At 43.7% G+C, this 12,503-nt stretch overlaps 1 protein-coding gene across 2 annotated transcripts; it reads right to left on the reverse strand.

The window, feature by feature from the left end:
- Positions 1-1,606: 1,606 nt before the first annotated feature.
- On the reverse strand, positions 1,607-8,129 carry LOC105930236 (zinc finger protein 665). Of its 2 annotated transcripts, none has more exons than XM_021319439.2 (7): positions 7,954-8,129; positions 6,986-7,188; positions 6,814-6,906; positions 5,592-5,687; positions 3,909-4,019; positions 3,700-3,829; positions 1,607-3,611 (listed from the first exon to the last, which is right to left on the reverse strand). In XM_021319439.2, exons 1-7 carry the CDS (start codon positions 7,964-7,966, stop codon positions 1,732-1,734), a joined length of 2,526 nt encoding a protein of 841 aa, XP_021175114.2. In that variant the 5' UTR covers positions 7,967-8,129; the 3' UTR covers positions 1,607-1,731. The 2 variants fall into 2 exon arrangements, with proteins under 2 accessions (XP_021175114.2, XP_012723793.2); XM_012868339.3 differs by having other exon boundaries at positions 1,607-3,608; positions 7,954-8,128.
- Positions 8,130-12,503: the final 4,374 nt, after the last annotated feature.

Below are 12,503 nucleotides of genomic sequence, written 5' to 3' on the forward strand. Positions count from 1 at the left end.
AAATAAGAGTCCAAGGTCAGGAAGGTAGTTATTGAGAAGTTGAAAGCAAGGGTCAGATTTTCTAATTATATTCCAATCATAAGACACCCAACGGACAACTAGTCCGTGACCTGAAAAAGGAAAGAGTACGGTACACCTAGAAAAACCTACCAAGACATGGCCACAGCTCAGGTGGGACAATCTGTTTACAGGGCGACTATTGGGCTTTCCACAAATCTGCCACTTATGGAAGAGTAGCAAAAAGTAAGACTTGGCTGAAATAAAACCAGAAGTGCCGTTAGGGACACTGCAAATGAGTGGAAGGAAGTGCTCTGGTCAAGTGAGACTGACATTTAAGTCTTTGCCCTAGATGAAAAGTGCAAATGTAGAGGAAAACTAACATTGAACACCACTCTTAAAAAAAGAAAAGAAAGAAAAAAAGTCTGACAAAATCTTGTGGTGGCATCGCAATGCTTTGTGAAAGTGTTTTCTCAGCAGCTATGGGCAAGTTTGCCCTGTTTTTTAAGATGGATGGAGCTAAACCTGGAAGGAAATTTCTCTAATCCAATCCACTTTATTTATAAAGCACTGAATTCAGACCAAAGCACATCCATGTAATAAAATGGCCTAGTCAAAGTTTAGACCTCCAATTAGGGACTCTTTGCCAAGACGTGCCGTTCAGACGCTCTCCACCCTCTGAAAGGCTAAAACCCAAATGAAGGCCATTTATCTGATTTTTAAGTGTAAATATAAAGCTATGAACATTTTTACCTTCCATTTCCACTTAATGTGGGTCTATCATGGAAAATCCCAATAAGACTGTGGGTCGCAGGGAAAGGAGGGCACTCGTACAATAATTCTCAAGCCTTCATCTATTTTTTCAGGGTAGGAGAAAAAAGACGAAGCATTAAGTAATCAAACTAATTTAATGTGAAACTCAGACCTCAAAAACAAAAAAAAACAAAAACAAAAAACAACTGAAGAAATACAAAAGGCCCACAGCAAAAAAAAAAAAAAAAAAAGTTGTCGCAAGACAGTTATTTTTACATTGTGCCTTCAGTATATATGATCTGACAATTACAAATGGAGACTTTCAATGTATTTAACGAGGCCTTTCCCAAACATACTTCTGTCAATATTACAAGTTCAGCACATATACACGATGACTGGATGGTCCACATCAAAATGCATTGCAGTGTCTGGCAGTATTGCGACAGGTGAGCATTCACTGGGTGCATGCACAACTCGCCCTCTGCTGGCCGGATCCGTAACTACACCGGGTAACACGCAGCCTCATGCCGGGTCAGAACCTGTTTGGGCTGTGGAAACTCCTGTGGTGGCTACCACTAGCTATGATAATATGGATCAGGGTTCTCTTTACACATCAGAGACAAAATAGCTTTCACTGAAGGAGTGTAAAGGTAGTTTCACCCCTTTAGTTCTCCTGGAACTCAGGAAAGTGTCACCTGGTCAACTCATGAGTTTAGAAGTAATGTAGAGACATAAGAAAAAGCTTATTAGGGGTAAAGAAGACGGTTGTTTGTGCTGGTTGTAATAGTCTGTGCTTGCTTTTGCATTGCAAAGACAAAAAGACACACTTCCACTTTCACACCGACAACCACACGGCCTCGTTCCATTATCTATATTGCAGGCTCAGTTAGTCAAATAAAAACTTAAGTACCGTTTCTTCTTTCGTATCACAAGTGCAGAAAACTAATATGTCCCGTTCAGCATGTCGCCCCCGTGCCAGACTCAGTTCATGCTGGAGTGGCTCTTCAGGTGCCTCCTCAGGTGGTTCAGACAGGTGTAGGTCTTGGGGCAGATCTGGCAGTGGTACGGCCGGACCCCCGAGTGGTTCAGCATGTGCTGCTTCAGCACGCTGCCGTCCGAGAAGGCTTTGCCGCACTGGGAGCACACGTACGGCCGCTCTCCGGTGTGCACGCGCATGTGGACCGTCACTTTGTGGGCCATGGTGAACCCCTTGCCGCATATGCTGCACTTGAAGGGCCTCTCCCCCGTGTGGGTGAGTCTGTGGGTGCGCATGGCCCCCATCTGGGAGAAAGCCTTCCCGCAGTCCGGGCACACGTGAGGCTTCTCCCCCGTGTGGACCCTGGTGTGACTGCGCAGGCCCCCTGCCGTGGAGAAGCACTGCGAGCAGTGGGTGCACTGGTAGGGCCGCTCCCCCGTGTGGGTGCGCATGTGCTGCTTCAGGTCGTAGCGGTTCCTGAAGCCGCGGCCGCAGACCAGGCAGCTCTCGGGCCGGTCGTCGTTGTGCCGCTGCTCGTGATTGGCCAGGCATTTCTCGGACAGGAAGCACTTGCCGCATTCCTGGCACTGGTAGGGCTTCTCGTGGTCCACCCTCTGGTGATACTTGAGCTCGCTGATGCCGGGGAACGTCTCGTCGCAGTACCGGCAGCGGAAGCGATGGTTGGGGCTGTACGGCAGCTGGTGCTCGCTCATTTGGTGGTTCCGGAGCAGGTGGGCCATCTTGAAGGTCTTGCCGCAGTGGGAGCACTCGTATTTGGTCAGCAGCTGCACGCACTGGTGCCGCACGCGCTCGTGCAGAGACCTGAACTGGCAGCCGCACTTGGTGCAGATGTGGGCGGCGTTCTTGCACTTCCTCTTCCTGTGGCCGGACAGGTGGGCCTCCGTCCGGAAAGCTTTGCCGCACTGGGAGCACTTGTAGGGCTTCACCGCCGTGTGGAACCGCTGGTGTTCCAGGAACTCAAAACGGTACTTGAAGCTCCGCCCACACAGCGGACAGTTGTGGGTGATCCTCCCCCCGGGGTAGATGGCCTTAACAGACATCTTCCTGAAGGACAGAGACACCGAAGAGGTGCGGTGGCTCGGCACGCTTTTGCCGTGCTTCCCTCCGCTCATCGACTTGACCGTCTCCATGTCGCCGCCTTCTTCGTGCCGCTGCTGGTGCTTGGCTAAAGACTTGGAGGAGATGAAGCTCTTCCCACACTGTTTGCACTGGTAAGGCTTGTCGTGGTCCACCTGCTGATGATATTTCAGGTCACCGATTCCTGAAAAGCCGGCGCCGCAGTGGCTGCATTTGAAAAGCCGGCTTTGAACGTGAGTTAGGAGGTGCTCCTTCAGGCCGCTGGACTTCGGGAAGCTCTTGCCGCACTGCACGCAGTCGTGGCTCCGCCTTCGCTTGGGGCAGTGGTGCCGGAACTTCTCCAGCGAGGTGGGAAAGCTGTCGCCGCATTTGATGCAAATGTACGCCGCGTTTTTACACTTGCGCAGCCGGTGACCGGCCAGCAGAGTGGCCGTCCTGAAGGCCCGCCCGCACTCGGAGCAGTTGTACGGCTGCAGGCCGCTGTGGAGTCTCTGGTGCTCGATGAGGACGGAGTGGTGCTTGAAGCATTTGTCGCACTCCGGACATTTGTGGATTCCTGACTGATGCCTCCTGCGGGGAGACGACGCGCCGTCGGTCCGTTTTGGCGATTCAGGAAAGTCCGTGGAAGTGGAGGGATTCGTGGAAAGCTCCTCGTCGAACATGACGATCTGCGGGACGTCGGTGTTTTCGTCGTCGCAGGCACTTGGGTGGGAAGCGATGGCCACTTCCAGAGACGGAGGGAGAGACAGAGACGGTATCAGAAGATCTTCTGACTGAAAAGGAGCTGCTGGGACAAAAATGAATAGGAATCCTTCAGTTTTCCATGTGCCGATTAAACGGGTAACACTTTATATGTAGGGAACATGGAGACTCACCAACAGTGGTCTTTGCCAGCTTTCCATGGCACTGTTTGCTCTGGAGTAGAAATTTAAGATCGTCCCCATTTGAGACACACTGCATGTATTCCTCTAACACAGCAGGGGCAGCACTCACCCAGGTTGCAGTCTAAAAATAGAAATTCAAGTTGATAGGGCATTTTTCATTTGCTCTGCAAACTTAAAAAAAACCAACAACAATGTTATACCTGTTTGAAATCCGGTATGGGCAGAAGCTCCTCCAGTCTTGTGAAGAACTCACACACGAGTGTCTCTAACGCTGTGTCAAAGTCCGGGCCGTACTCCACAGGAAACACATTCTGTTAGAAATAACAGCCACATCCCCACGTTAATATACAGACAATATGACAGTGCTTTGCTAGCGAAAAGACGACTTGAACTTGTTTTTCTTTTCACACATTAAAAAAAACGCAACCTTTATTTTATATCATCGACATATGCGATACACTAACACAAAATAGCTCATAATTATGTGAAGTGAAACAAAAAAAAAAGGATAGTTTTCAAAAAAAAAAAGGTAATAAAAACCTGTAAGGTGATGTGCGTATTAGGCCCTTTAATTGGAGAAACTCCAAGTACTGTTGCTGTACATAAAGATGGCCGATGCCAAGAGGGACAAACCATAGAGGAGATTAACAGGACGGGTTCCAGTCAAAACAGGCCTCACCGTGGTCCACCAAAGAAATTGAGCACAGTTGCTCAGTGTCATATCCAGAGGTCGTCCTTTGAAAACAGAGGGACGATTCCAGCCAGCGTTGAAGGTTGAAGGGATGGGGCGGTCAGCCTGTCGGTGGTCAGACCAGACGCTTCACACCGCCTCAAACTGGTCTGCATGGCTGTCGCCCCAGAAAGAAGCCTCTTCTAAAGATGATGCACAAGAAGCCCGCAAACAAGTTTGCTGAAGACAAGCAGGCTAAGGACATGGATTACTGGAACCAAAGTCTGATGAGACCAAGATAAACTTATTTGGTTCAGATGGGGTCAAGCCTGTGTGGCGACCACCAGGTGAGGAGCACACAGCCTAGTGTGTCCTGCCTACAGCCGAGCACGGTGGAGGGAGTGTCATGGTTCAGGGCTGCATGAGTGCTGCCAGCTGTGGGGGATATGATACATGCTGACGCGGTTCTTCATGCCCTCCTGTCAGAAACTGGGTGCTGGACTAGCCAAGCATGTGTCCAGACCTTAACCCCGTGGAGCATCTGTGGGACATTCGCAGTGATCAGTGCTGGGATAGAAGGGTGGCCACACAAAAGCACAAGGTGAGCATTTCCACTTAGGCGTGTCCTCACTTTTGTTGCCAGTGGCTTAGGCATACATGGTTGGGTGTTCAGTCATGTTGAGGGGACAGCAAATTCACATTATTGTAGAAGCTGCACATCAACCACTTTACATTGCATCAATCTGTGATATTTTCAGGACTGACCCATGAAAAGATGTAATAAAATACTTACAAAATGTGAGGGGTGTACTCACTTTTGTAACATGTAGTTAGAAAAGGTAAATAATGATGAGAAGGGTTAGATTGCTGTAATACCAAAAAATATTACTCCACTGGTATTTGAAAGGATTCCAAAAATATTTTTTTTCTTTACATACTTATATTTTTTTCTTCTGTTATTTAATTGTCTTTTACGTGGTTTTATCTTTTGAGAGATGGCCGTCTCCATTCCCATCAGGAACAATCTCCTTGGTTCAATCAAAATCAATCTACATCTGAATTTACCAGGGGTATGAATAATCTTGGTCTGAACTCCACATATAAACTTTGGTCGTAACATAAAAAAAAATGTGAAAATGTTCTGTATGACTTCAAATATTTTAGGTCACACCAAAAAAAAAAATTGTCGCAACACACAAATTGTCGTATTTACCTTGAGAAAGTGCTCCCTGCCATCAGTGTCTTCGATAAGGCCCTGGACAAGCTTCATGAAGTTAGCTTCTGGAGCTTCGATTACTGGATCATTTGTCTGGATGGCAAAACAAATCATCAGTCACATCATAGTTCAGCTTTAAAAAGTCCATATAGGTTTTTTTTTTTTTGGGGGGGGGGGGGGGGGGGGGAACATATCAGTATTGATCTGATATGTGAAACTGGGTCCATATTAACAGCCAATGTTTATTTCCATGCCGTCTGTGTACGAGGATCGGGATGTGGAGGGGGGGTGGGTGGCCACGTAGAATTTGTTTGGGTGTTTGGGACAATGATGTGATGCAGCGCAGGGTTGTATAGGGCGTTAAACTGAAGCCGAGAAGCAATGTCAGCAGTGTGGTCATTTTTCCCACGGTGTCCAAAAGGTAGGGAAATACATACAATATTAAAAAATACAAATAAATATCAGTTATCACAGATAACAGCCCCATGAATGTTGGATATCAACATCGGCCAAATAAATCAGTGAATGCTTACTAAAAATAATTGTTACACCGGGGCTAATTCTATTGTCGATCCTGTTCATAATTAGTGTTGCACCGATGTCAGTATGGGACGGGGCCCAGATCCAGCACTAAAATGGTGGTATCGGCATCGGCGAGTACCAACAAATAGGCATCGATACCATTTTGATGTTTTTATGTCACTTGAACGCAGCCTTCTCTCTCCCGACTAGTATTACACGTGTTATATAAATTCATGAAAGTTGCACTATTTTGGCCTTTGAGAGCCAAAACTCAGGGTTTAAAGAGATTATTCAATTATTAATGTAATTTTACTGTCTTACTGTTGCACTACTATTACACATGTTATAATTTCACGAATGTTGCACTATTTTTGGCCTTTGAGAGCCAAAAGTTTATTCAACTATTGTCACCCATTCCAGGTAGGCAATAAAAAGCTCTACTACCCTAAGTAGTATGCAGTTCTTCATATATACACACACATCAATTTCAAACAGATGGTATCGGTACCAATACTGCACAGCCAGGTATCGGGGCCAAAAAATGGCATCGGCGCAATACTACTCATAATACATATTAAAAAAACAAACATCAAAACAACATATTACTAAAATACCTAAGGACTAGATATAAGTTACCATTTTTGCTGAATTAACCAAGGAGTCAGCTCATAGTTAGAAATTTAAGGCCGTCCCTCACCTCTTCCATGCAAGAAGTTCGGATCCGGTTGAGATGAGTCTCTACGGCCTTCAGGTCTTCTGGGTGTTCAGAGCGCAGCAGCTCGAGGGTCGTCTAAAGGGAACGCAGTTATTGAGCGGCCTGCTGTGGGGTCTCTGCAGTATTTACTGTCAGACCCTAACACCTCACTCACCCTCGCTCTGAGGCCCAGCGACAGGAGCCTCCCCTCCCGCTTGCTCATCAGCTCAGGTACGGCATCCGTGACCATGGAAACAAACTCCTCCAGCTTGCCGTAGTGCTTTATGTTCCGCTGCCGGACCACTTCCCACATCACCGCCGACATCAGGCGCAGCGGTGGGACCAGGAGAGCCAGCGAGGACAGGGGGACACTGAATTCTTAAAGCAGAGACGAAGACTCATTCAGTCAAACGCAAAAACAGAACCTGAACTAAGAACCACAGGTTGCCGTCTTTTAATACAGGAAATGCAGACATTTGCTGGAAATAGTCGCCCGTGGTAGGACTTGAAAAGTTTCATCTTAGGAGGAAAGTCAGAAGGTCACATGCGCTGACTGACGGCTGGGGATGTTTGTTTACATAGGTACAGCGTTGTGCCGCCGCTCCGCCCACGTAAACACAAGCAGCCCCTCAGGAATGGGGGGCTTGATCCTGAGGTTTCCGTGCAGTTTTAAGCCTTTCAGTGCAGAGCTTCAAAATTAAGACAAACGCTTTGTTGTTTTGCACCGACAGCATTGCACACATCAGACTCTGGTTTGCATGTTTTATGGTTACGAGTCCGCTGCTTCACCAGCTATTTGCAGAACGCCGTTTCACTTGACGTCTGCCAACTCCTCTGAAATTAACATATAGTTAAATGGTCGCTGCGATGCTAAAGTTGTACTGAGTTTCGTGGATGCTACAAACATTCAACTCCGCTTTGCGGTGCGGCGTTTTGTGACACGGTAGCTAACGCTAGCATGTTAGCGCCGAGGCCGCGAGCGCGTACAGCGAAACCGGCTCGTTGCAGAGCGGAACAGTTTTTGTTCCAGGGATTAGTCGAGGCCTGCTAACACTCGCCTCACTCCGCGCTTTAGCTAGCTCGGCTAAGCACAGCGGCGCCAAAGGCAGATGATACTGCTAAGTAGCAAACGGTAATACGTACCCATATCATTCATCTTGTATTTAATCCGCAACGCCAGACATAAAAATCAATATAACAGATTATCTGGCATATTTGCGGTTAGCGTGCTAGCTGCCCGAATACGCAGCGTCAGGCGCCAACTTCTTCCTGAAACACGCAGTTCATCAAGAAGAGCGTTGGCTGGTGAAGTGACGTTTGATTTGCCTCACAGGGCAGTCCGGATGAGAACACCGCCGAAACGACAAGCACCGCTTTGCGGGACAACCGAAGAGCACATCGGCCCAAACTGATCAAACTTTTTTTTGCCATGTATGCTAAACGTAAAGATTTACTATACATTGTACAATAAATACAGCTCTAGGTTTTTTTTATTAAGTACTATGGAAGGAAGGAACACGTTACTCTTGTAAAAGAAATCTTTTGAGCTCAATGGGACAACAAACTTGATTAAATAAAGGCTATTATTATTATTATTATTATTATTATTATTATTATTATTATTATTATTATTATTATTATTATTATTATTATTATTGTTGTTGTTGTTGTTATTATTTAATTTTAGATGAACCTTTTTTACTGTAATAAATCCACAAAATATTGCCAATGATTCCTCTGCAACTTATTTATTTATTTTTATTTAGCATTTAGAGCTGTGTTTTAAACAGAATTACACTGGTATGTAGCCAATTTGCACCAGATCACTTTAAAGCTACTATTTTCCTATCAAACATTAGATATTTTGTCAACTACAGAATTTGGTCTGGTTCTTCTATTAGTTTCTATTTTTATTATGTTAAAATGTTATTGAATCAAGATAAAACGTACCCTACCAAAACAAGCTTGTACTGGGGATAAGGCATATTGCAATTGACAGACTTTTGACTGCCCTGCCCTGATTTGACTTTGATTGATTCAAACTCTAAAAGCAAAAACAGGGTTACTACACTTTATGAATGGATGGATGGATGGATGGATGGGACCTTTAGACGAGGACATAGATAACACCCTCTTAAAAAAACAAATAATTTTTTCCACACCCTATTTTTGTTTCCCATACTTCATCATCCAGATATTGCAGGAACCCTATAAAATTGCTTAATTTTTCAGACTGAGCTGTAAATGCGTCATGTGTCCATGTGGTGGCAGTGGAGGAAATGAAAAAAAACTGTGGCTCAGAGAGCACTTATCCTTAACAGAGGATTCATAGGACAAGTAATTAGATGGTGCTTCATCAGGCCATCTGTGCTCTGTTAGCCACCATGACTAAGTAAATCCCTGCACTGCATGGTACAGACAGGGAACGTCTGCACCTAAAAGGCTCTTTCTTTTTTTAATTTATTAAATTCCCTGGCTTTTATGGGTTCAGCCTTGTTCAGAAACTCCCAACTGCATCCCGCAGGCCAACAGCAATATTTTAAGATTTAATGTCCACAAATTTAGGCGGAAAACCTCTTTGCACGGAAAGGTGTTCTGGTTTATGGATGGGAACTGAGAGCCAATTACCTAATCCAAGTAAAAGATCTCACTCTCAACCTGTCAAAGGCTGAATGGCCATTTCAGACTACTTGGAAACAATTCATTTTAGAGCAAGGAAGATCATTTATGGGTGAAAAATGTACAAGAAACCTGCACATCTACCCAGGAGATGAAATTCCTTCAACGTATCACAAAGATGGCCCACTGTGCAATGGTAGATAAAAACATTCAAACGGATCTAAAACCACTTGCTATATCCCAGATGCTACTTAAGGTGTTATATGGTGAAACATATGACGCTGGTTTTACAGAAGGATCAGTTTTGAAGAGTTACCAGGAGAAGAAACATAGTATCTGAATTGTAGAGTTGCATCTGAACAAACCCAATTCTTTTGTAACAATTTCCTTTGACAAAACGGTTTCCCACAATGCACAGCTCCGTGTGTGGTGACAGCCGAAACACAAAATATCAGCACAAACATCTAATACCAATTATCATGCACAGTTGTGGATGGGTGATGATCTGGGCTTGTTTTGTAAAGCGACTGTCGTGCAACTTGACAGTGAATCCCAGCCCAGCAGCAAATAACCTGCAACAGGATCTAATCTGTAAAGAAGGAAGGTGCCCTGTTGTTGCTGAGATCTCAGAGCTATTTTCACAGGGCGGGGCTTTGAAGGCTGAGCATAAAGGAGTAATACTTCAAACTACAATTATATTATGAAGCAACGCAGTAAAGGACTGTCATGGAAAAGTTTATTGATGTATGTAACTCTGATCATACCTGCATAACTTTCCCGTGTGAAAGAAGCTCAGCTCACATGCTTACAGATTTATTATTGCGTTTTCTTTAACCAAGGAAACAGAGAGGAGATGTGTTAGATAGGAACTAGATCGTACCAGTGGCTGCACTCCTCTGAAGATTACATCCACTTCCTATGTTAACCCAGAATGTATAAAAATTTAGTGTGTCTTTTTTCTCTCGCTCTGCTAGACTGCGCTGGGGGACAGGGACATTCAAACGCTTCATGCCTTTGAATAAATTTACAAAGACAAATATGCCTCTTTCTCTTAACTAAATGAGTGACGTACTTCCCTCTTTGATAATATCATCCACAGGACACTGGGGGAAATTTCATCCACGAGATTTTCAGGGACTAAAATACAACTTCAGGGTATTGCTGCTAATAATGCTGCAGACCATTGAATCCTGAGGTGTTCTCAAAATCTTCACAAGCTAAAATGCACTAGGTTGTACTTGTTTTCAAATTCACCACTTACAGACACTGCAATGAAAATAGGTGGACAGAAAGAAAAGAAAAAAAAAGGAATTTACGGCAGATTATTTCTTTACTGTAACAATGTATCTCGGCAATAAATTCCATGCTTCTAAATCCTCTTTGCTTCTCTTTAAAATGTGACACATTTATAAGAAAGATGCATTTGTATGTTGAGAGGCATTTCTTGGACAGGATGATTGGCTTTGAAGCAATAAGACATCTTTGGAATCAAACTGATCATTTATTTAACATGCAGGGCGATATGTCATGTACAAGAGAAATGTTCCTAACCATAACAGCCAGCCTGCTCTTCCTTATGCTGGTCATCAGGTTGGTCACACACTGATGTGGGATAGTTCCCATTCTTCAGTCACTATTTGCTGCAACTCAGCCATAGTGGATGTGTTGGTCTGATGGCAGGATTAGCTTATTTAGTGGGTGCTTTTAGCTTATTTAAGTGTTTAGTGGGGCTGAGATTTGAACTGTAGGCAGGCTATCCTCTCCACTGCTAAATTCTGGAGGTGGCCTGTCGTGAAACCCACTGTTTAGGAGTGACCACTGACATTTTGTAGGACCGAGTTCATTCCCTTTGAGTTTTCTTCCAGATATGGCAAAAGTTTGTAAAAAGGTTTTAAATCAGTTAAAACTCTTGTTGACAATAAACATTATTGCAACAAAATTATTTTAAACTAAACTCAAATATCCTAATTCTTTGCTCTGTGACAAATTTTTCAAGACCCCTACAGAAGAAAGGTGAACATATTCACGTCCAATTGTTTCCTAATGAAAAAAGTGTGTGTGTGTTTTTCAAATTTTGCATCATGAGAATACATTTTTTATGGAGTGTCGCTGGCATGCTCTGTTTGTACACAGTTGATCTGCAAATTATTACAGTGACATTGCTGTGTTTTACTGCATGCTGTTACATTTTTGCAATTAGACATAGTGCCTTTCTAATCTTCTAAAAAATAATTTCCCTTACTGACAACGCTTTAATCTGCACCACATGTACAAACGCTTAAAAAAAAATTTCAGATCAATTACCAAGGCACATTGAGTCAAGTCACATTTTTTCCCCTGGCTTTTTATACATGGATCCAAATTAAATGTTGTGTAATTATGAGGATGGATTGCAAAAAGTGCATGTGATGAATTTGTTTATGCATGTAACTGAACATGCAGATTATATGCATAAGTGTGCATGCGTGTGTGTGTGTGTGTGTGTGAGAGAGAGGATGGGAAAAAAAGACAGTGTCTGTATTTGTGTGTATGTGAGTGTGTAATTAAAACAAGTGATTTTTTTTTAACATACAGATTATCCTTCTATCCCAGCTGGTCAGAGTTGGATTTGACCACCCTGACAACCAGAGAGAGGAAATCTCTTCAGGGACAAATCCAAATTGGCATCCTTGTTGATATAATTTTTTTAATATTTTCCTTTAAACCAAAAACCTGGGAGCCCTAAAACATGAACTTGAATGCATTGTTGATTGACAGATAAAAGTCCTTATGAAAAAAACTAAATTGAGAATGCAATAATTGCAATGTGGTTTAAATCAACTAACTTGCTTCTTCTGTAACATGCACTCACAACTGCAGCCCAGAAATATGAGAAAAGAGTTTTATTACAACAGAATAAAACAACCTATGAACTGGTTTTCATAAATGTGATATGGACAATCATCTTCTGAAGGATAACATATTTCATACAAAAATGAACCTATTATTTTTACGCAATCTGGTTGTACTTAGCTCTGGTCATGATGAACGACCACACATTACAAAAAGTAGCTGAAATTGGCTTTACATACAAT

Source organism: Fundulus heteroclitus, chromosome 6, assembly GCF_011125445.2.
Source record: "Fundulus heteroclitus isolate FHET01 chromosome 6, MU-UCD_Fhet_4.1, whole genome shotgun sequence".
Taxonomy (NCBI): Eukaryota; Metazoa; Chordata; class Actinopteri; order Cyprinodontiformes; family Fundulidae; genus Fundulus; species Fundulus heteroclitus.

Excerpts from the sequence above, each read along its gene's own strand:
- LOC105930236 (XM_021319439.2), bottom strand. Across the intron at positions 6,907-6,985 it reads CGCTGGGCCTCAGAGCGAGG|ACGACCCTCGAGCTGCTGCG; the intron begins GTGAGTGAGGTG and ends CGTTCCCTTTAG. Across the intron at positions 5,688-6,813 it reads GAACTTCTTGCATGGAAGAG|ACAAATGATCCAGTAATCGA; the intron begins GTGAGGGACGGC and ends TTTGCCATCCAG.